This window comes from Zerene cesonia, chromosome 19 (genome assembly GCF_012273895.1).
Source record: "Zerene cesonia ecotype Mississippi chromosome 19, Zerene_cesonia_1.1, whole genome shotgun sequence".
NCBI lineage: Eukaryota > Metazoa > Arthropoda > Insecta > Lepidoptera > Pieridae > Zerene > Zerene cesonia.
In genome coordinates, this window is record NC_052120.1 from 2,819,028 (window position 1) to 2,843,341 (window position 24,314).

The 24,314-nt window shown below is 31.7% G+C and overlaps 1 protein-coding gene across 1 annotated transcript in view; it reads right to left on the minus strand.

Moving 5' to 3' along the window:
- LOC119834585 overlaps positions 1–22,302 on the minus strand; it is a 38,739-nt gene extending 16,437 nt beyond the window's left edge. The window contains exons 1-2 of the mRNA XM_038358980.1: positions 22,172–22,302; positions 1,845–1,957 (exon numbers count right to left, since the gene is read on the minus strand). Of these exons, the coding sequence (XP_038214908.1) occupies positions 1,845–1,957; positions 22,172–22,223 (165 nt within the window). The 5' untranslated portion in view covers positions 22,224–22,302. The remainder of the gene's footprint in view (positions 1–1,844; positions 1,958–22,171) is intronic.
- Positions 22,303–24,314: the final 2,012 nt, after the last annotated feature.

Genomic DNA, 24,314 nt, shown 5'->3' on the forward strand with positions numbered 1-24,314 from the left:
TGATTTTACAGTTACTTTTTAGCTTATTTGGACTATATATAGTAAGTCCTTGTTTTATTTAATACCAGTAGTATCCAGAAGCTCAATTGAATTAATTAATGTGCGAGATGGGGCCGCATTACTGCCTGTTCGATTTAATAGAAATGTGAACAACTAAGTACTTATCGAAGACTTTCATGACATTTACTATGATTACAAAGTTTTTAACAGATATATCATAAAATCTATTAATTTTGAGATGAAAACGGCCGATAAAAGGACCAAGTTTTCAATACTTGGTTTAAATGGATCTATTCAATATCGCATTGAACAACTATTTCAAAAACGTGTTCTTCTTCTTTTCTTTGTTGAAACTGGCTCAGGCTCAAGTTTTGACATTTTTGAGATATTTTTATTTTATTGTGTAATACTAATTGCATAAGTTTTAGTTACATTGCAATATCAACCCTAATGTAATGAAGATAGTGGGTATTTACCTTTTACACCCGCAACAAATTAAACGTACTTAATATGAATTGAAGTAAAAATAATACAAACAGTTTTGTCGTACACTGTTTGTAACTTTCATACAATAACTCCATGGATATTTTTCACTGAAAAATAAAAGCTAGTTAGTTTAATGTCAGTGTATAAAATGCCAACATTTATCTTTGTAATAAACCAGGGTTCAGAAACAGAAGTATAGTTGTTATAATTTGTCTCTAAAGCTTAAACTAAATACTATGCAACTTTAATAGACGCTTTATTTACTTTGATAGCCGGGTTTCGCTCTTGGTATATACAATGTAACCTATTATCCGGATCGCCTATGACATAGGTCCTATGTGATATCCAAAGTGGAAACATTTTGAAATCGGTTAAGTAATTCCTGAGTAAAAACAGTAATGATGAATATGATTTAAAGGCAAATGTATTAACAGAATATGTATTTCTAATAGTAGTATAATAGTATTGTTCCAAGTGAATTAGGTCAATTGTATGAGGTACAAATTACTTTTTTACTAATATTATAATTGCAAAAGGGTGTTTGTTTGTCTTTCTTTAATATCGAAAACAACGAAGCTAATTTATGATATGTCCTCATATTTGGAGATAGCAGGCTAGACAATGACACAGGCACCTTTTACCATCATATTACCATCGGAATTTCTACAAAGCGGCAGACGGATAACTAGTCTCTTGTATATTTAAACAGTCGTAACATTTGGCGAATGCTGAAGCGCAAACTGTAATTGAAAGCTACATGGGCATTGTGCACGTTATATCGAACGTTGAGTAATTTTAGGCGCTTCAAAGTGAAAATCAAATTGGCTTATTGTAGCCAGAGAATAGATAATTGTCCTAGGTAGGTACAATGGTTCATTAATATCAAAGCAGAATCCGTATATATGTGATTAAATTATGTGAGATGGTAGCTGATACTATTATTACCTTCGTATTACGTAAGGATTGCATTTTAATTGTATTGATTTTATTGTTAAAATAAATACAAAAGGATCTTTCTAGAATTGTAACGATTTTTATATAGCAATCTACTCGTATATTGGATCATAATTAATAATTAGATTACATAGCTTTACTATAGATAATATAATACTTATAGGCTTTGCTGTGTACCTATATGCGATTAATATAAAAATATTTTAATAAAATATATTACCATAAATTTGCCCAATAAAAGCTAAACAATCACATAAATATAAAATTCCAAAGAAAACAATATTAAGTTAGTATAACATGTTATCTCATTACCTCGCGTTGAATTACGCAAACAGAACACCGACATTAAGGAGATGCATTATATCCACTTCAGATTACCAAGTTAATTTACTACTCAACTTTACCTTGTAAATGGTTCCTGGATCCACATTATGCTCGCAGCGCAGCACTGCGCTATGCCCGTGCACAACGAAGCGTGGCGCACGAAGATCGACCCACACATCTGGCATGCTTGATACTGCAATAATAAGGAATAGAAAATAACGATTCACACGTATTAGATACAAAATATTAAGCACAAAAATAATCAGGTCGTTAAAACCCACAAATATTAAAATAAATTTTAATATTTTTTTCAGATATTACTTATTTATGATTAGGTTTATAGTGCACAAACATAATTTTCTTTTAGATCAAGATTGCCTCATTTATGTCAGATAAAAATCAATCATTAGCCTATTAAGTGGAAAAAGAGAAAGAAAAATCAAGAATCTGCTACATAACGTTTTAATTTGTTACGATGAGTTTGAACAATTAATAAATAAATTTCTTCATTGTATATACACATTACACATAATATTTACAAAGTATAAATATTACTATTATTGAATCTTACCAGGAGCAATAAATCGTAAGATATTTTATCAGAAATTTAGGTAAATATACTTCCGGTGAAAGGTTTTAATAACGCATAGGTTAAAAGCATATACGAGCGTGAAGTCATACGAACTTATGGCAAAGCAATTTGTGGTTTAACGAATAGTTCGAACATTATTACCCTACTTTAGTTTCACGGTTTGTGTATCGGCTCACCATAAATTAGAAGTGGTTTGAATTTATGGATTAATTCCGTTAAATCCTGCTTTACCTGTCGTGTACAGAAATTGTGATTTATCTGATACAGGAAAGGCAGGTGCTGCAAATTGTGTTATTTTATTATTTTTCTTGGGGCACTTTATGTTGAGTCCAGATTGTAATTTTTTATATATTATAATTTAAAAAGTATAAAAACGAGTAGAAATTTTTCTAATATATTAATATTATGTTTTCGCCATGTATGCTTAATTAACGAAATTATATTTTATGTTCTATGCATATTGTTATGATTAATAGCTTATGAATATAATTTTATGTTTAGTGCATGTTTAAAATTTCAAATTCATCCAAAATGTGATTGTGTTCACTCATATTAGAACCTTTTTAAATTATACAAAAACTACTCAATACATTTAAATATTAAAGGCCTTCCCAAATTTAATTTATACGATTTGCTTCCCGTCTTTTTTGCTCATCTTCGAGTGTTTTAAAGCAGGTATTTATTAAGTAGTAAACATATAAACAAAATGTTATATATTGTGTATCAGGAATTCATATAAAGCCTAATTCATGTGGATAATTTGCTTAGTTATACCTTATTTTGTACGTGGAGATTTCATTTAAGAATAAAGTTAAAATTCCAATTGATATGTAAGGACTGTAACATTACTATAACAGAAGTCAAATATAATATATTGAAAAAATGAGCAGCAATTCATACAATCACTATAATAAGCAAAATTCTAGGTGAGTATTTGTTATTAGGGAATCCGAACCTATTCTTTGAGGTTCTCAGTCAGTTAGGGCTAAAGCAGAGATCGAGCTAACTCGAGTAGAAAAGCTTTTTCAAAACAATAATAATAATGGAATCCTTAAAGTAATGAATTTTCACTGAAAGAAGCTCCTTATTTACAGTTATCACTTCAATAAGTACTGAGGGTTGTAATAAGTAACTCGGAGCGTCTAAAAGCTCACGTACGCGTAAGCTCGTTACGTATTTACGGCGATTGCTCTCTTCGGAAGAATTAGGGAAAATTCCATGGGGAATAGGTGCTATAAATCCTTGGTTAATAATTCATACTTTAATAGGCAAACTAATGAATAGGAGTGAAATACTTTGTGTTCCAGATGTTTTTATAGTTCTGTTTAATATTCGTAAAGTAAATTAAAGAGTAAGATGATAAATATATTCTAGAAATACTTCAACTCTATCATATGTTTATTAACGAAGGAATCTTTACCCCACCTTCAAACTACTCATTAGTTAAAACTTGCGTGCTACATCAGCTTGTATATAATGTTATTAACAATTTATCTTCTCTCTACGGGAATTGTAATGTACACAATAACAAAAGTAATAACGGAGAGTAATATCAAAGCAGATATAGCATCCCAGTCAGGTTTACTCCTTACAATTAAATGCTAACAGTCGACAATTGCAACGGCGCGGCGGCAAACAATTTCCCGTTTATTCAACGCACTATTATTTATTCATTGCGCCGTCAAAGTCTACTTTTCTTTAACGAGCCTTTGTTCCGCTCAGATCTAGAACATTCCAAGCGTCTTCCCCTTTCTTGTCATTACAATGAGCTAAGATTTTCAAGAGTAATTTGCGTGGGAAATTATTAGGAGCAATTTTGATACTTTAATTATACCCAAGATCTTTTGGTTTGAGTGAAAATTTGTATGAGTGAAATACATTTTCGGCGCTCTGTTAGCGCACAACAATCAAATTTGTTAAACATAAAGTGAAAATGAATCAAGTTCTAAAATGACGTCAACAATTACTTGACTGCTTCACTAAAAGCTTTATAATCTTAAAACCACTTTGCTCTGGATTCTACAATTTAACTTTTTTATGTCACAGCGGATAATCAAGATGGTGGCAATGGTAAGCGAACACCACCACCGCGAGGAAACGGGCCCCTGGGAAACTAAACGACAGTGTGTTATATTCTTGCGGCAAAATCACTTTGCCTAGATCCAACTCACTTTACGCTTTTATTTAATCCTTTCTTATGTCTTAGTACAAGGCTATATTTCCCGTCTTAAGAACAAAAAATATAACAACAAAAAAATCCAACAATCTCAAGACTAAGCAGCAAATCCATGGAATTCACCTTGACCATAATTAAGGAACAGCACACATTAAACAGGGGAAAACAATTTAAGTAAAGACATAAACGATAAATGGTGTACGCTTAGCAGAATAAGAAGGGATGAGACAGGGCCTTAATGGTTTAGGGTTGCCATAAATTGAGAGATAAGACACATATTACAGTCCCTAAACAAGCAAAGGCCAATTAAGTTCCGATTTCTAATAACCCAATACACATGGATTAATTAAATTATCCGAAAAATAAAACCTTTTCAGTGAAGTATAACTATAATTATGTGAATTCAATATTGTTTGTATTCCTTTGATGATTCTGTAAGCTTTGATGTTTCTATAGATAAAAAAAATCAAAAAGGTTTCAACAGATATTTTTATTATACTTCCTGCCTGAATCTTGTAATCTTTTGTTAATTTTTAAACAACATCCTCAATCATATTGCTACTTTCATTTGCAGAGTGATATTTCCAAACAAAAAGACTTTTAACGAATTTCTTCGCGATTTACTCATTATATTATTAACATCGACATTTCGAACATTTTTACAGCGAGCGTGTTCATTGATTCCCTTGAATTGTTTATCAAATACGCTTGCCAATTTATTAGTCTCTTTGTCTGGATCAACTATTTGCTTAGGTTTTATCCTATTACTACAATCCCTCGTATACATGTACGTGTCTTGTGTACTCACTGTGAAAAAGAAAACATAATTATTAAGCTATGTGCTGGTTATAAAACACTTACTATTTTCAAATTTAAATTTTTGTTACAATACAACATCAAAAAATCTAAAATCGTATAAAAGTTGAGTTCGTTTTCGCTTCTAAGGTTACAGGTATTTCACAAATATTTCGCTAATTCATTTTCTAATGAACTGTTAAATTCACTGCTATGTCAGAGAATTAAACAGCTGCGCTCTGTCGTAGGTAAATGTATTCGTACATAATGTTTTTAATCCACAAAGTAAACACCCGAAACGCGCCACATCCTTTAGTTTGGGAGTTAAAAAGCTTTTTTAGCGATGCGATATCCGATAAAGTTGGGTTCCTTTACTGTTTAGAGATCAGTCGAAACCTCTAGAAAACAAACGATTCGTCGCAACATATTCAGAACTCCAGTAGAACTTCGACTTTTATCGTATGTTTGTACATGCCTACACGTGTTTTCAACTTACCTTGTAATTAAAACTTCACATCCTTACGGCTTACATACATTTTCTTAGGATTAAGTCTAACAAAATTTAGTCGATGTTTTGAACTTCGTCAAACTTGTAACTGTTAATCAAGAGTTTTTGATATTATTTACCTCTAAGCATATTATACTACATGTTACATACTTATATTCACCTACGTGGTATGTTGGTGAAAACGAGTTGGGGATAATTTTACATTGGTTATTAGAGACTGAATGTGGCACCATTGCTCCCAAGCGGAAAGTACTAGTGCTTCGCTGAAAACTAATGATGAATGATCATAATATACTACTAGACACTCGTCCTTGCTCCACCCGGATATCAAGACTCCTGTTTTTATCCCAAGAGAACATTTAATCGGTATAAAAAATATCCTATCACCAAAGTCAGCTCATACCCTGTCTGTTTAACAAATTTCATAGAAATCCGTTCAGTAATTTCAGCGTGATTGACGGACTAACATCCAAATTAAATATTTTCACATTTATAATATTATACTTGATAGGTAATCATTAATAGATCATCATAGATAGAATACAAAAATATCCATTATCTATTAAGGAACAGCTCATTTCGTTGCAGTATTGTAACACTAAAAAATAGTGACTATGCAATAAGAATATATAATTACTCTCTTTTACTGTTTTATTATTAAACTTCCATACCCCATACATTTGTCTGTATAAGCCTATATTAAAACATCAACCTACGCGGTTCATCTGATAATACACTCATATATTAAAAACATTTTATCGCAAAAGACAAAGTATATAAATACCTACTTATCTTTTTTATTAATACAAATATTAAGTCAAATCAACGCGACGAGCCGCGACAAACCTCTATACAGGGAAGTTAATGACATGAAATGCAATAACACGAATACGCTGTTATCATATTTTGTTATATTTACCTGTGATTTTCTTTGCTTCCGTAAGAACTTTATATTTTCACTGTAAAATTTTATGCTTTTGTTTATCGATTTATGTCAATTTAACCAAAGGTGGTAAATGTACAAACAACAATAACAATTACTAATAGCGATTTAACATATACTTTTTTATATGACATTAATAACATCAGCACAATAATACAGAAAAAGGGAAAATTTCTGCGACATAACGTACGAAAGGGAAGTGAAATATAGCGTTGACACGGCAAGAAATTAAGACATAAGCTTCAGCTGGTCTAGACCGTCTCATGTCTTCACCTCAAAGTTATTACAAACACGAAGATTACTTCATAAAGCAACTACTGCCGTCTCGAGTGACTCAGGATTAATATTAACATTGTCCCGGCTAATAGCTTTAACAAGTTTATCTCAAAAGCCACTAACATAATATGGAACGCGGATAGATAAAATTCTAGTCAGCTTCGGCGAATCCGTTGTGTTTGTTTTTTGAAGACTAGCCCTCTGTCAGCCTTGCCTTCTGTCAGCTGTTAATTGTTATCGAAATTAACAGTTATTGTCATACATACATACATGATACATACATACACGGTGGTTCGCCAAATGGTAAGCGATCACCACCACCCATGAACATTCGTAGAGACAGTGCAATGTTCATGGGCGGTGGTGCGCTGCCCGCTTTTAAGTGGTAAGAGATAAGGAAAGGATTGATGACTGGAAAGAAGGAATGGACTGGAAAGGTTCAGGAAAAGGAAACGGGCCTCCGGCTCCCCCACTCGCCGTACGAAAGACAATAGCATGCTATTATTCCACGTCGGTTTTCTGTGGGAGTGTGGTACTTCTTGGGTGCGAGCTGGCCCAATTCGTGCCGAAGCGTGCTCGTCTCCCACATGTATGTTCCCATGGGTATTATATTTTTCACTGCGGTAAAATGTAGCCTAGGTCCCTTTCTCTTCGTCTTAACTATTCCCATACACTAAAATCATATCATAAAATGGGTGCGTTGGGACGTGAAAAATACACAAACAAATACGCTTTCGCATTCATAATATTAGTAAGGATATTAGATTACATTGATTCTTTTAATTTCAATCATTATGCTCGTGATTTGTCAAACATTATAAATCTTAAGCTGAAATATTTAGTTAAGATTCAAATAAACGTCGCTCAAGATTTTACCAAAAGCTGTATTCCGACCGAATAATTTAACAAATGTAAAATGTCTTTTACATACAGATTTAATTAAGTCTTAGAGTTGATCTTCAATTGAATATATTAATTCTTGTCAAGAACCTCACAAAGCGATATTCCAGAACTGAGAACGAATTTATGTCATTTTATTTATAAAAATCAAGTATAATTGTAATTCAAGATGAAATCGTTTGTAATTTGGTATTTTTTGTATTATTTAGAGTAAGTAGATATATAACGTATAAGCTCAATCTCCTGTTGATTTTTTTAACTTGTAAATAATAATTATATATGCCTTTCGCTGTAAAATATTTTGTCCTTTACCCAACGGTTGCCTGGCAGAGAGGGCTTTTAGCTATAAGGCCGCCATTTGTATGCTAGTTTTAAGTTGCTTTTGTTAAGTTTATTTCTGTTTTATATTTTGCAATATATTATTTATTAATTTATTTGTAAAACTGCAGCCTAATACTAAAACTTCGCTATCCATCTGTCTGTGTGTGTATCATGAACCGTGATAGTGAAGACAGTTGAAAAATGTCAGTAATTTCTATTGCTACTAACAACAAATCATAAAATATAGAATTTAAGCGTTAAGTTTGAATAACAAAATGGATAACCACTTTTAACAGCTACTCTTTAGCTTATTTGTGGCCCTTAGTGGCCCATTACGGGGCCCTTAGTATCGTACGGCCAACTTGAACTAGACCGATTCTCACACTGAAACTAAAGAAAACATTTCTGGCTATTTCCTATACCATTTTGAACACTTTCTTCAAATTCGTAATTGTTTAATACAACCGCTATTATATTATATATATAAATGGCATATAGTAATATAAAATATTTTCTAGATTTTCCCAAGATACGTGACTTCATTTGTTGTAGAATCTATGTTATCTCATAAACAAGTATAACGTGGACCGCGTTACTAGAATTTATTTTAAAATGAGTCCATTTTGAATTCCCAACGTTAAAAGTAAACTACGGTTGTCCTAAAGCAATTTCCGTTTCCGTGAGTCGGATCTGATTCTTATCATTATCAGACGTGTACTAGTGCATTTGGGGCTCCATTAAATATCTATGAATATTGCGAAATATTAGATATAGAATGGAATATTATATAATATCGAATTTTCGTATATGGTATAGAAATGATACAGATGACATATGACATAAAAAAAAGATTATTGGCATATGTTGAACTATTTATATGTGTTTAAGTTAATACGTGACAAACATTCAAATATATATAAATATGTATGGTCTTATTTACGATTTTTGAACGAAATATAAAATCTTCAAAATTTAACTTCATTGAAATCAAGAATTTAAAAAACTAAAATCGGTCATTGAGATAAGTAAATTTCGTAAGCATTGAACAATTAATACTAACAGTAAAATGTATATTGGATACGTTTTTTTTTGCTACACGGGGCCCAAAGATATAAAATGGCAGCCCTGTATTCAAAGTAAGGACGAAGCGGAGCGGGTCGGTTCGAATTTACATCTCTATCGGTTTACTTATTCCTCTTTCTCTCTTTTAAACAAACACTTTACACTAATAGCGTACTCTGAATGTAACCAAATCAATAGAACCGAGTCTTTTATTAAATTCTCGAAACCTTCCGAGACAACGCTTCAGTAAGCTCCGCTTGTTCAGTCTTCGCGGGAACTTTTTACATGAGGGTACTTAAACCTTTTTCAAGAACTCCAAGTTCATATAAAGATTTGGACTCGTAACATTTTATCTCAGTTTAAGAGGTGCCGCTAACGTTTTTATAAGTAAACGCGAAGTAATTGAACGCAGTGAAGAACACAATAAGACGTCCAATACATATAAAATCCGAGCATAGATCATCATCACACATCACATTATGTTACTGTTTTGTCAGTTCAATACTTATAGTATTTTTGAAGTTATAACAACGAGAAGTTTAAGCCCTTTTTTCAATTTCATAAATTACGCGTACTTATGCTTAAGTGCCACAGAATACTACAAGCATTATTATTAATCATATATGATAAGATTTCTCAAATAAACAATTGAACATTTATTTTAATGCAATATGTATTTATTGGTACGGGATTTAACTTTTCATGTATTTATTGAATTCTCCGTACAATCTATGTAAGCTTATCATCGTATTTTCACATTTGATTTGCCAATATACCCCAATTACTGAGAAAAAAATCCAATCAAGATAATCGACGCAATAAAATATTTCTCGGGCTAACAGAATATCATTGTACTTTTATGAAAGCTATAATAAAAAGAGCAAATAAATGGAAAAAGAAAATGGGATTGAGGAAATGAGGTTGGCTGGAACGACAGGTAATATCGAGTGTCGGTGCCAATTGCGACTTTTTTTTTAAATCTTATGAGGCAATCTTCATAAAATATACATGAAATATGTATAAAAGGCATTGGATTAAAGACAAAATGGTTTTACTGGATTAAATTTCGATTGAAGAGAAATACATTCAAATGTAACTAATGAAATAATTTATGAATTAACTGGTAAGGATTACCTTACCAGCGTTAGCAAATTAGGTTACGATAGAATATAGTTTTATGTGTTTGTCACAAAGGGCGCCAAATCTGTGTCCAAAATTTAATTCACACAAAATCATCATCAGCCCACATATGTCCCCCCACTGCTGGGACACCAATGAGGGTTCAGGCCATAATCCACCAAGCCGGCCAAGCGCGGGTTGGCAGATGTCACATGTCGAACTTTTGATTCTTGGACATGCCGGTTACCTCACAATGTTTTCCTTCACCGTTTTAAGCAGTGGTGATGTTATCCACATGTGCAGATAAATTGAAAAATCTATTTATTTCCTGCATGCATAAACACAGAATGAAAGACACGAAATATTTAAGGTAGGGGATACAAATTTAATAAAAACGTCATTAAGATTTCGAATTTCGATTTCGATTCGTCAATTCGAAATTAATAATATTTAAGTATTGATCTTAAAATGGAATTTATTAGAAAAGTTATGTTTTATAATTGGAAAGTTAAATGAATATATTATCAATCAATCACGCTCAATTTTACGTCGAAGACATATATAACATGGCAGACAAAACAAGTTTGAATATATCATATTGCTTCCAAAACATTATAACAAATAAAATTAAATAATTTCGTATTGTTACAAAACACATCGCTAAGTAATAAGATGTTATGTATCTTGCTGATAAATTCGCAGGTACGAATAAAACGCGCTGTTTGTAAACATTTCTAAGAACAACAACAATAAAACTAACTGGAGTTGTCTGTACGGTGTGTTACTTTGAGTTAGGTTAACAGCAGAGGATTATAACGCTTATCAAAATTTGTTATGGTCTGTTTTCGTTCACCGATATTTGCACGAGTAAGTACGTATAGGTATTTATTGCGTGTGCGGTGTACATTACGCTGCCGTAACATGCTGTTGAATGGATGATATGAAATCTTATCAGTATTTAAGGCCTTCGACTTGGGCTTTATGTAAATTTAATATGCGTTATACTTGATGTTTAAGCGTTTATGGAGCTGGGAGCGTTTCGGAGGAAATAAAAAGCTGACATTAGGGTGATTCGTCTTGATGTACGACAAATATTTCAGAATACGAATTCACATCTCTATTCGGAATGATATCGATGATAATAAACACAAATAATGTTCTTTTTACATATTTTTTTTTAAATGTATTTGAGGTATTTTATTCAATCAAATAGCGAATTAAAGTTACGCTAATGTTACATATTTCAGTGTTTAAATTTTCCTCGAGTTCCGTGTAATTAAATGGTTTGATTAATTTAATAGCAACTTATTCGTACACAAACAAATACATTATCATAAAATAATTTCCAGCCACATCGCCCGTACCCGTACATTTTCCATGACGTCCTTTTAAAAATGTTCTTCGTTAATTTAGTCCAGCAAGTTTTGCCAGTATCCTTTTAGTAAAATTTATAAAAAAAAACTTCAAAGGCAGTAAAAGTAAGTCTAAAATGTAATTACAAGCCGTAATCTCCACAAAGGAAGGGCTCCAAGTACGAGTGTCAATTAAACGTCCAAGGGCTGTTCTAACTACTTATAGGATATTAAAGATTTTTTTTGTCTAATTCAGCTTGAACAACTCTGAAAATAGCCCTTTGTCTTTTACATCTTATACTTGTGTAATATTATCATTATTTTTTGCAAATCTGACCTGTATGTACACTATCTATATATTTATAGACAGTTATTAGACTATCTATATATTTTAAACTATCTTAAGTGATTTTGTGATTACATTAGCATCGCTTTATCATTGATATATTATTAGTTTATCATTAGTTTATATCATATTGCTGTAAATATAAAAACAACCAAATATAATCGCAGTTGCTTTCACTACCAATAACAATTTCTACACTGAGATCTATCTTGTTCGAGTAAAATCCTTTTACTTTATCCCAACAATAAACCAGTCCTATCGGGAATACTACAATAACAACACTAAATCACGTCTCAGATAACTCAGAATAATGCTCTGTCATTTGGAAACGATACAGAAAGTAAATAAATAATTCCATAGTAAAATGCAAAGTGAGTTCAGGGAATGTTCTAGAAATGCGCTTGACGGTTCTACGTGAGCGGTGAATAAAGTGCTTGTTTCAACAATTGACATTTCATTTGATCTCATACAAGCGAGATAATCGTTCATGATGTTTGTATATCTTATTATTGCGTTTTGTTAGGACTCGTTAATGCGATAACTGAGATTATTTGATTTATATGTAGATACTAAATGTGTAATAATAATATAGTAAATTTTTGTATATAATTCTTGTTTACAAGAAGTTGTAATACAATGTATCAGAAAATAAAAATACATATAGATCAACATCTAATCAAACATTTCAAAGTAAAAATGGGCCAAAGTTGTAATAAAAACCATAAATTAATTTCATACACATTTTGCGTCCATTAAAAAACATAGAGTGCATTCAGCCTTTTTAGTCATAAATTTGATCAACAGCAACGAACCATAACTAACCATTATCAGTAAACTAAACGACGCGTTTATTAATTTTGCGAGAGACTGCACGCAAATTTTAGAGGGCTGTAATTAAAATATACAACATAAAAAGCCCAGAGTTAATTACTGACATGAAACATATTCATAGCCGGCCACTGAGACTTATTACACAAACTAGTAGCTAGGCCTAGCTTTACACATAATATAAAATGTGTTTATTCATGCTTTAAGCTATATAACTATAACCAATTGAAATAAAACTTTCTGGAAGTTGTAGAATAATACATTTATAGGTAGAGAAGCACGCAGCGTACGCAGTTAAACTTCCGCTTTTATGAGTTTAAAATATATCTGCTCTGAAATCTATACTAATACACTAACCTGAAGAGTTTGTTTGATTGTTTGAACGAACTAATCTCAAGAACTACCGTTCCGATTTAAAAAAAAATTTAGCGCTAGATAACCCATTTACTTAGGAAGCCTATAGGCTATAGTATATGTACTATATAATACGCACCAGAGCAGAAGACGGAGCGGACCGCTAGTAATTAATATACTAAACATTAGGCCATTAGGTATTCTTACTAATTTTATGAATGTAAAAGTGCATTTGTTTGTTTGTCTTTCACGTCGCAACATAGCAATTTCATTGTATGATTTTTGTATCTGGGGAAGCTAGCAGGGCAGGCTTCCTTTCATTTGTATTCCTATTTGATTTCCATTTAATAAAAATATTCCCTTGATTCCACGGAACGAATGTTAATACATTATACTTCGTTCGTTGGAATTTTTTTCTTGGTGACGCGCATCAAATGAAATTGAAAAGGCAACCTTGTAACCCTGGGTACACGGAGTTATCGTGAAACGCCTACCGTACCGTCAATCATACGTTTCTGCACAAACACATCCCATATATTCCAACTATGACAGCTTTTCTCCTTACTGGCTTTTTTATTGAAATTTAACAAAAGCAATTACTCGAATTCTCCCAAGCATCCCTTTGAATATTCGGACAATAAAAATTCCATATAACATGACGATTATTTGTTTTCGTTATAAAGCGGTGCGAATCAAAAGGTTTTATTTAAAAACAAAAGACACGCGCAGAACACAAACTCGTTATTATTGCAAATGCGCTGAGGACAGTGAGTGCGTTTTGAAATTTAGTATATAGGGGGTTTCGGGGACGATAAATCGATCTAGCTTGCAATCTTTTTTAGAAAATATCATATTCGTGTTTTATTCGTGTTTTATCGACTTAAACTTACTTTTTTAACAAATAGGAGGCGTTTGAGTAGTCACAATTTATTATGACTCTTCCTGACATCTATTGGCGAATAATAATACTATAAATGCGAAAGTTTGTGAGGATGGATGTATGTGTGCGTCTGTTACTCTTTCACGCAAAAACTACTGAACCGATTGCAATGAAATTTGCTGCGTAGATAGTTGGACAACTGAAATAACACATAGGCACTTTTTGTACCGATATTCCTATGGGATACGGACTTACGCGGTTTCAACCGCGGGTCACAGCTAGTAATTTTAAATTAGCGAATTCATATATATGTAAGATGTTTTACATTTTTTTTTCTTTATATTTCGCGTTCTATAATTTTTTGAATTTATTTCGTGCTTGTTACAAAATCTAGTGTGAAGATAATATTTATGTTTCAGCGCAGGATTTTTCATATTAAGAGACAGAAAATTCCTTGAGCTGCAAGTTCTCTGAAGTTTTCTCTTGATTGTGATAATTCTATTCATACTTGGGTTAAAACCCTATTTTATTTGGACATTTTCGAATCCAGAACGTTCCATCGTGAATATAGAGCAGTACATTACAACAAATTTATTAATAATGTCAAATATCGATTCTTACAAATTCCATACCTATACTCAATGATAAAATGTGAAAATGTTTTTCTCAGTTTGTCATTTTCTAACGCAACGGGGCCGTGTTATGGTTCTGATAATTTGAGTGTGGAGATAATACTAAAAAATTAAAGCTAGATGTGGGGTTTTCATATGATTGCCAAAGGTGCTGACGACGTAAAGTTGATTATGGAAAACCCATGGTCTGTTCCCCTAAGGACATGGACATGTTTTATTTACTATACAAAAAGGTTGAGTATGGATACAGAATTTTATTTCTTCTTCTCTACATGTTGCAATTAATTACTGTATGCGGCCGTATACAATTCTAATGTAAAGGCTTATAGCCATCAAATGTTTAAAAATTTAGATGATATTAAAAACCATATATACTAGTATTTTCAGAGTATTCAGATATCAAACTGTAGCCGCCCACGCTCCAACAAAGGGTACTTTTTACCGCAAAAAACATATTCATATCTGAAGCCTCCATCCATTATGATGCGTATTTAGCACTCCAAACTAGAAGCTATAACGTTTTAATTTTTAATTCTGTATGAGGTCTAAGGATTAACATTATAGGTTTAAATAGCGTCATTTGCCTTCCGAATATCTAACTTATTATACGGAGTATGTCCACGCAAATTAAGTCGCGATTTAGGTATTATACAATTTGTCAAGTAAAATTGTACAAATCAAAGAAAAATATATGATTCGCATGAACAGAATATAAAACGGACCAATTTAATGTACTCTCGTAGCTTTCAATAACACTTTAGTTAGAGAGGTACATAATTGAAGAGTTCAAAAGCGAATCGGTGCATACCTATTTGAACTTAAATTGCAAATAAATCGTCATTATTGTTTTAATACTTAATTTTTAATAGTTATTATTTGTAATAAAGCGGATATTTGTTAAGAAATCTTAAATAAAGTGTTTATTTCAGCACAACGTACTTGTGCCACCTCAATTTTGTGGTTTGTTATTCTATGAAAATACCGTAATGAATATACAGCTTGCAAAAGAGACTATTAACCCAGTCAGTACCTTTTTTTTAACAATGAGTTACAAAATATACAATTATTTTATAAAAACACGTACAGGTTTTTAATAATTGATTTGGAATTTCAACCCGTGTATTTTTTCACCATTTATTTTACACGTATATTACAGTATATTAAGACTTACAAAACTTTGTTTTTATATTCTATGGTATGTTACTTTTCTTATTTAAACATGAAATAAAAATATTAATTCAACAATCAAACTTAACAAAATATTATAAAATAAGGTTAAACCCAAAAGAGGTTAGTGAGGATAATGAAATGAACGATTTATTTCATAATTAGGTTCTGGCGTAGATATACCTTTATAAGTTGAAAGATTTGTCGATGTTATTAGAAAAAACACTCTATCGTCGTTCAATGAGAGCGAGAAAAAGGAAAGAAAGAAAATTTGATGTAATAAAAATATTTACGTTTCTGAAAGCATCTCGTAGGAGAATTGAATGACGGATAATACACTTAATAATGTTTTTTAACACTAACATCGCCGAAGTTCATGAATATTATTAACTAGCTTTTGCGTTACTTTATTATACATAGAAATCTTCCTCTTGAATCACTATCTATTTAAATACCTCATCAAAATCTGTTGCGGAATTTGGGAGATCTAAGCATATAGACACACATATATGGGGGAAAGTTAGTAGTTTGTTTTTTAGTATGTAGTGATGGTTAATAAAATACAAATAAAAACTCTTAAGAAAAATGTTTCAATTTAACTAAATTAAACTGATTTTTTTTGTTTAATAAACTAATTAAAAAATAAATTTAGGTTTTAAAACGAGATTTTATAAAACTGTTTTATGAACCATTCATCATCATCATCATCATCAGCCCATATATGTTCCCACTGCTGGGAAACAGGCCTCCTATGAGGGTTCAGGCCATAATCCACCACGCTGGCCAAGTGCGGGTTGACAAATGTCACATGTCGTCGAACTTTTGACTCTCGGACATGACGGTTTCCTCACGATGATTTCCTTCACGCTTCTAAGCAATAGTGATGTTATGTACATGCGCAGATAAATTGAAAAATCAATTTATTTCCTGCACGCTCGCCCGGTCTCGAACCCCGACTTATCAATTTTGAAGTCCTAGGTTCTCACCACTGAGCCACCACTGCTAATGATTTGTAAATTATTGTTTGTTTCTATTCTTCCTTAGCATATCTTTAAACTCATTTTCTGTCTTTCGATTATAACACCCATATCATTAACAAATAAATGTAATAAGCAAGACGATATGCACTCAAACAATATGAAGTATAACATGTTTTACTAGTATCAATTAAAAGTATTTATTATATAATATTTTTTTATAAGTAAAAAAAATATCAATATTTTACACACTAAAGCACGATGTAAACAACACTGCTATTATTTGCAGATTACGAAGGCTGGCTTATCCAAAGGAGCATGTAAATAGGCTGCTATCCAACGTTAACTATCGCTCACACAACATGCTATAATCAAGGTTCATTTATCATTCTCAACCTGAAAGGATACAGTCGACCCTTTATGGACAAAGCGATGGGAAAGTTAGCAAAACATCGCGTTAGTAAGTGCTTCCTATAATGTATGAATTCATATAATTTCCCGTGTCATTGTTGTTACAAATAACAATGCGTTCGATCTAATCGAAATATAATAGATTGTAGCTAGTATTGGGCAACGTGGTGATGTAATGTATCCAATTGATTATGATTGAGAACCGAAAACGTAATGCGATATAAACTGATGTTAATTTTATATAAGTCACTTTATGTAACTGTAATAGCCATGTTGTTAAGAATTTTTGAAACTTTTCGACACCAACCAAACCAAACCAAAAGTTGTAACTTGTAGGTAATATATATTTGAATTAGATTTTTATTTTGTATCACGCAATCAGGCGTTCAACCAGGCATCTAAATAAAAGCACCATCAATCATGTTTGTGTTAAAGTATTTTTTAATTATCTTTCTACGTGAGGTATGTGTGGTACATATTGATAAAAAATTAATATCTACACGATTATTTGATTTAAAGTCATGTAGGGAAAATGTATCAATAAGGGATACTAACCATAGAGTGTACAATACGGCATTGAATTTGGTAATTATAAGGATTCTTCTTAAGTAATATATAATGTATTCAATCAGTTCTATTTAAGGTAAAGAATGAGTCAAGTACAATCTTGAAAGGTGGCCGGTGTAGCAAACGGCCAACCGGGGAAATAAATTGAGAGTAATTTTATCACCGAACCTTTCGTGAAAAACTTTGAGTGGGCGGGTGGCCTCCGTGTGGGATGGGAGGAGAGATCTGTTTGCATGCTGAGGAATGCTAGGTTTATTGTTTCTTGTAATAAAACGGTTGAAGCCGAGTTGTTTTCGTGTGAAATTCCTTTTTTATGTGTGCTCAGGTGTTAAGACCCATGTGACGGCGATATATAGATAGGGTAAAAGACGATTTTATTTATATAACGTCATACACGTACTTCCTCGTAGTAATCGGATGATGATCGATCAATAGATGATGAATGATCAGATTACGATCGGTGGTATGTTGTGTTTAACTGGTTGTTTGTTTTGATCAAGCTACCCAATAACTTTTTCTGTAAACATTAATTTTTACGAGCAAGTGTAGACGAAATATACTTATCAATAACAGATCAATAGTATGAAAATTTAGCGCAAACTTATCTCGCATTTTAACTATGTAGCAACAGTTGTGGGCAATTTATGTAGATTCAAATCCCTTAGCGCCTCTTATAGTTATGCTAGCAACTGACCAACATTTCTATGTTACGTGGAGACAAAAAAAAAAAAATTATTCTACTTTTAAATTAGAATAATAAATCGATAGATTGATAGATACTCTTAAAGGGCAATTACAATATATTCTTACAGATTTATCAAGTGATTACAGAACCACAGATAAGCAGAAAAGCAAAGATAATTAATTATTTAAATCAACGTGCACAATCGTTCATTAATTCAAAAAAATTAAGACAACACCAACGAGAAAGTGTCTTCATCAACTTTGGATCCAAAAATACATTCACTGCATATTTAGTAGGCGTTTCTTAGAAGCAATTTTTCCTTGAAGCCTGACAATTTTTCACATCGATTCGTCTCAATACTTCTCACTTTTAACAAACAGAGTGGATACTTAAGTGATGCACTTCAGCAGTTTTTCTTACTTATCTGTGAGAAAGAAAATTGATCCTTGTGTATTTGCTATTCAAAGTCGAAGTTTAGGTAAGTTAGGAGATAGTTTCAAAAATTTATGTTATCAATTAGTTAGATACTCGTTTGTACATTCTGTTAGATATACGTATGTGCAATTTTTTTATATATAAGTAATTGCTACATTACAGGTACAGCATGGTGCGAATCTATCCGAATTTATTAGACTATTGCAAATATCATCAACTTCAACTTCACCATGATTCGCTTTAACTAATTCAATATGAACGCAGGTAAATGTTGTGGAATTGCGAGTGACCGTCAGTACTAAATGAACCAATTCATAGCTAGATACCGCTTACATAATCATGTAATTTTCCGAAAATACGCACGGTTACACATTACGTGCGTTCGCGATATTTCAAACGGAAACTTATTCACATTCGTTTGTAAACTGTTGTATAGTAAACAAACGCTTTTCAATCGACCCAAATGCAAATAGCTTCAAGCGAGATATCGGCTTTATATATTGTTGCCTTTTTACAAACAACATACCTAACACGTATTGATACTAGATTGGGAGAATATTTTGAATATATTCCATAAAATAATATTAATATGATTGTATTTAATCATCGGATCTAATCTTCTATCTATGGTGTAGGTTTCACCGATACCATACCAATCCATATCAAATAAAATACACAAAAATAATCTCGTCATTCCGTTTTCCGTTGAGTTATCAATAAATAAATAACGAAACCAAATAAAAAATTACAGTCGATTTGAAAACGTCAAGCGTTCTTAGAAACGTCGGTTGAAAATAAAAAAAATATATGTAAACTGTTAATGTAATGCATATAAAAACATAACCTCAAAATCTAGAAAATGTTATCAAAATAGTGTATTATAAATATACCTACTTTGTGTTGCTTTTGGTCTAGTAATCAATTTTCAATGTATACAATAAAAACGAGCTTTAAATAAGCAAACAAAGAGATTAAATTATCCCAAGTAGAATGCATCAGATAAAAGCATTCATTCAACGTTTACATTATGAAATAAAACACAACAACCGACACAGGCATTAACTAACTGCATATTCCTTCTATTTTGATGGAGAATATTACTCGTACATTATGAGTTTACAAATCTTTTTTAGGATGTATTCTAATGGGTATCAAACTTCAATAGAACCATAGAATATTTCTGCTCCATAAAATAAATTAATCTGTATAAGAGATATAACATGCAAATATCCCATACTTTATATAATAATAGGTTCTTGGGGCTCAATAAATAGTACTTCATTATTCACTAAATGTCTTACAAGACTAAAAGAAAAAATTCGAAAAACATCTACAAATTGCGTTTAGAGACTTCTAACTCTCCACTCACGTATACAAAGTTTTCTTTGGGACTAACGAAATTTGTTAGTACGTTCCAACCATTATTATCCGCTGAACTCAACAAGTTACTTCTCCCTTAATCTACCTAATTGCGACTCTTTCACAATACATCGTAAGTTTATAATCCCGCTGTGGTAATGGAACGAAGTACCTCAAAAGCCAAGTCAATATAGACTGGCACTTCAAAATAAATTGAATAGATATATTTTTCCTCAACCAGATGAAAGGACAAACACTCACACGGGATCATTGATTTTAGCAGAAACTGCAAAGTGAAGACTTATAGTAACGGCACGGATGCATTAAATGAATGTTGGTTAAAAAGAGTTTTAATTAGTTCTAAAGTTTCTAGTTAGGCTTCTTATAATTACAGAGTAATCTAAGAAGTTTATGTCAAAATTTCTCCGAATACATCTTTGCATATTTATGTATTGAGTTTATAAGTCTAAATATTTATCGAATCTAAAATTACATAAAGTAAAATATAAAAAGAAAAACTCGTAATGAATCCTGCATGTCCAAAAATTAAAATTTCCCGCACTTGACCAGCATGACGCATTCTGGCCTGAATCATCATGGGTATATTATCCAATATCCTGCGTCCCTGCAGTGGGAACAAATTTGAACTGATGATAATGATGATGATTATCCGTATTATTCAATACCTATTTTTCAGTACAATTGCATTATATTCAACCATAATTACAATAGATTTAATGCTCCGCGTCATCCACTTGATAGAATCCATTACGTTAATGAGCGGCATAATAGGCTTGTAACAGATTTGTTGACAGTGACGTAGACTCTGACATGTATCGAAATAATGTCTGAATAATGTCTAATTATAATGTATTTTGGACATAATACACAAAGACCACTTACAACTCAATTTTTCTTATTACAGACAAGAGTAATGGCTAGTTTCGTTCTGTTATTATTAATATATTTGTAGTTTACAATATGTGAGATATTTTTAAAGTAACAATCAATTATGATCTATATAAATAAAAATGATTTACCTGTGTTGCTTACTCGAGAACGGGTCTACCAAATTCCAAAATTTTCGTGTTCTTAGTAAAAACGTTATTATACGTTTGACTGAGAAAATCCGTTACAAAATAATAACGAAATTGTAAGTTAGTTAAGACTTTCAGTTCCTCATTTTATTAAGTTATCATATTATTGGGGTGAAGATTTAATTTTTCGCCCACTGATTCTCCAAGGTTAATTCCAACGTTAAATTAATTTCACTGATTTTTGCACTAAAATAACCAAAGACACGGAAATATTAAATCAAGCTCTCTCTGTTTTTATGGTCTATAGATATTCCGTTGTGTAAACGCAAATTCGAGAACGTTCTTTGCAAAGCTAACAGAAAATATTTCTTCCTTTACCACTTGTTAGTACTATTATTGTTTACTGATAAATAGAGATAGTTTGAATTTAAAACGGGTGCTTATGAATTTAAGTTATATTTTGATCTTTATGGTAATAAGTTACGATAAAACTCAACTCAATATCATTCAATCTTGATTGTGCAAAATTAGAATTTAAAACGTTATAAACAAATATAGCACGCAAAATTAAACGTAAATCTAATCAATTACATGACAAGAACTCACTAGTATTCAGTTTTATATACGTTTCACTATTGATTAAAATAATCATATGTTCAATGCTCAATAAATAACTGATACATACCTGATAGAATACCACAGAAGAGCAGCAACCATTTCACAACACTTGAGCACATTTTGGACGTTTTCTTAATTGATTCAAAGGCGGTGATAGTCAAATATTATCAGTATTATACTGAAGAAGCACATCGCGATCTGCAATAAAAAGATATTAAATCTGTATCAATTATTTGTACGAAATGCTAATGTTTCACAGAACAATTACTTAAACATGTTTAAAACACTTTATCTATGCCCACTTCTCATATGAATATTTTAATAACGTTATTATATTATGCATGCATTACCTTACCCATTTCACGATCGTAATAAAAGTTTGATAGAAACGAAAGCACAAAAATCAGAAATTATAATTTCTTATTACTCTTAGAAGAACATTGAACGATAACAAATGATGTCTCGAAAGATCGTGACTTTTTTCATTATCGGAAAATCATTACTGAAAAGGGTATCAATGAGTCATTAACCGCCTTAAAAATTGTTAACTGAAGCTCTCGATCTCGCTTCATAATGGACACATAATTATCTTTTAATTGTTATTTTATCAGATAATTGGCTTTAACAATTTGCATATTATTAGAAATCCATATTTTTCTATGTGTCATGTTTTATTATAGATTATGGACATTTTTCGCTTAACGTGTAACTACCAATCATAAGGAAAATATTTAAAATGTTCATACCTAAATTAGCTGTGCCCCGCGGTTTCACTCACGTCATACATTATATGTTATTAGCCTTTCTCCATAATTGGAACCAAACAAACTCTCCAGTTTATTATTATCTATAGTAATATGAAAGTATGATTTGTAGAATTATTTGATTTGATTACTATCCATTTTGGGCATTGACCTCTATTCTCTATTCATGCCACATTATATGATTATTCAAGGACATTATTTGATTTGGTATTGTCCTATAAACGCCTTTCAAATTCTTGTAATACGTCTTAAAATGAATGAAATAATGACTTATAGCATGTTTTATTTATTACATTCATCATCAGCACATATATGTTCCCACTGCTGGGACACAGGCCTCCTATGAGGGTTATCAATTTACATCCCACTTTAATTAAGTAAACCCGTAAGGAAGATGTCCTTACGATTTCAACACTGATGAAGTAACTATGTTACAAAGGCGCAATATTTATTTATTTCAATAAATTGTGGAAAATTTATGAACGAAAAAAATGGAAAGTTTTGAAATTACGTGCAAACATTCAACGTATTGAGAGCATGAAAGCATACCGTCAGTGCAACGAAAAACTAATTCAAAAGTTACGAAATATCCGATTCTTTAAACCTGAAAACTTCAACAGTAAGAACTAAGTGGCTAACGGATTTTAATTAATCGAATGTCGATTCCATCTACCTACATGCACTCAGTTGAATTAAAGCTTGAGCTTCAGAGGGAGTGTTGTTATGTAAGTGCTTTGTCATAATTTGAAGTCGATTTATATTACATTGCCTTTTGTACTTGTAGATGTTATCGCGTTATTTATCGATAACTGTGACACGTATCACTACTATAAAACAATTTAAGTCAGAAAATGGTTACCTTGTAATGGCTTATTAATATTATGGTTTGGACTAGATGTTCGATTAATTAAAGAATTTAATTTTAATTACAATGGTTCTTTTCAGTGTTTATTTTTGACAAACTCAAACATTTATAATCAATTAGCCTTAGAAGTTTCGAAAATATTTTAAAATAAACAATTTAATTGCATCAATTACCATCACTAACTCGATCCGCCCAACCCATAAACTATAGATTAGTATTGATAGTTCGTTGTCCATCGCCTCCTTTTTGAAATGGATTCCTAACCGTTATCTTATATCCACAGTTATTAACGGATCAAGATTATTATACGATATTAAAATCCAGTATAAGGAGAAAAAAGACGTAAGATGCTAAAGATGCTAAAGACTACCAATTATGCGCAGAACGTTTATGTGATATAAATCCTAATTAACAATCTAAAGCGTGTATCCAAGCTACATCAATGTTCCAGCCCCATACTGTTGAAACTGACCATAGCAATAAATTCCTATTAGAGGGACCCACTTATCTATTAGGGATGCAGTTGCAGGATTGCGGTCACAGGCTGCTAGCGAGCATTGTTATGCTAATGGACTGAGCTT